This window comes from Saccoglossus kowalevskii, chromosome 20 (genome assembly GCF_978046115.1).
Source record: "Saccoglossus kowalevskii chromosome 20, keSacKowa6.1, whole genome shotgun sequence".
In the NCBI taxonomy this organism is placed as follows: Eukaryota; Metazoa; Hemichordata; class Enteropneusta; family Harrimaniidae; genus Saccoglossus; species Saccoglossus kowalevskii.
In genome coordinates, this window is record NC_140660.1 from 30,393,295 (window position 1) to 30,394,868 (window position 1,574).

Below are 1,574 nucleotides of genomic sequence, written 5' to 3' on the forward strand. Positions count from 1 at the left end.
GGTGTAAAAGAGTTGAAAGGTCGTCAAAATGTGCACTAATGGATCTAACATTCAAATGTAAGGCAGAAAAGGAATTTACTGACAATGACTCACTGTTGTTAAATTGCTCGATTGAATAAGATTCACAGTTGTAATTACTGGATAGCAATGAGTCTGTTACGTCAGGATTCATGAATAATTCAGCTTTTCACGCTGCAAACAGTCACATTAACATATTTTGCAAAGACTGTCTTCGTTTGGAATGTAGACAACTGATGAATTCTCGTCTTTCTTTGTTAAAATTTTGCCATAATGTGTCCATAGAAATTTCCAGCCACACTGTTTCCTTTTGATGTTTACCTTAGTAAATAAAGCTTTCCCAATAGGCGTTAAGTTCTCATTTATATATATATCATTTGTAACTTCGTAACCGAGACTCGATGTTTTAACGGTTGACAGGTTTTTGCGGGCCTTGTACACAGCATCGCGAGCTCTTCTACTTGTGAACCTGACAATAATTTGAGAGGGGGGATTGTAACGCTGACCAACCGACGGCTTTCGTTTTCCGATACGATGCGAGACATCTATGTCCGACATGGTGATGTTTTTGTCCGCGATCTGAGCGATTTTCAGAGCTATTGCATCTGTATTTTCACTTTCTGTTTGTGGCACACCACTAATGACAAGGTTTTCTCTTCTTATATACTGATCTAATTCGTTATGATTACATTCTAAATCCGAGACTCTGTATTTCAGGACTCTGTTCTCTTCCACAAGTAATTGGTTAGCAGCCTGCACCTCCTCTAATTTCTTTCTGTTTTCTTCAAACAAAGCGTTAATAAATTGCATAGATGTTTCTACCTTTTCAAGTTTTGCCTCCAATGCACCCATTTTCTCCAACTTTTCATTAATTCCACGTATTTCCTGTAGAATTGTTAGTATATTGGCTTCACTGTTGTTACCATCATCTGTTGCAGTGGCATTCACCACCGTGCCTGTCATTGCCGAGTGACCATCGTGCTGGAAACGCTTCTTTTTGCATTTTTCACACAATTGCAAATCTCCTTGGCACAAATGCACTCCCCGTTTTATATTACAGTCGTCGCACTTCATTCTTTAGTGGATAATGATATAGTATAACGAATTTGAGGTAGTTTTCCCGTGAAAATCTCAAGAGCACGAAATTGGCCGTGTTCACTGTTCACACGATGACTACAATGATAATGATATGGTATGTACCGCCATATCAGACAAATATTTATGGGTTTTGGGATCAATTACACGGTATCAAAATGCCCCCCCCCCCATAATTCCAAATGGTCTACCCCTGAACAATGTCAACAAGAGAATTATTGTCACCTGACAATGATAATGATATGGTATGTACCGCCATATCAGACAAATATTTATGGGTTTTGGGATCAATTACACGATATCAAAATGCCATAGATAGCTGAGATATCATTGACAGGATAGTGTCATTTAATTGTAAAGATAAAGACATTGATACTTCAGTTACAGAATTAACTGACATTATGTGTTCTGCAGCTGACAAATCAGTGAAAAAAATTACACATATAATGCAGAATAAAAAT

General features: G+C 37.7%; 1 protein-coding gene across 1 annotated transcript; it reads right to left on the bottom strand.

Annotated features, from left to right (window-relative positions):
- Positions 1 to 207: 207 nt before the first annotated feature.
- LOC146730208 (uncharacterized) lies at positions 208 to 1,092 on the bottom strand. The gene has a single exon (XM_085494482.1). It carries the CDS (start codon positions 1,090 to 1,092, stop codon positions 208 to 210), a length of 885 nt encoding a protein of 294 aa, XP_085350608.1.
- Between the last annotated feature and the right edge of the window lie 482 nt (positions 1,093 to 1,574).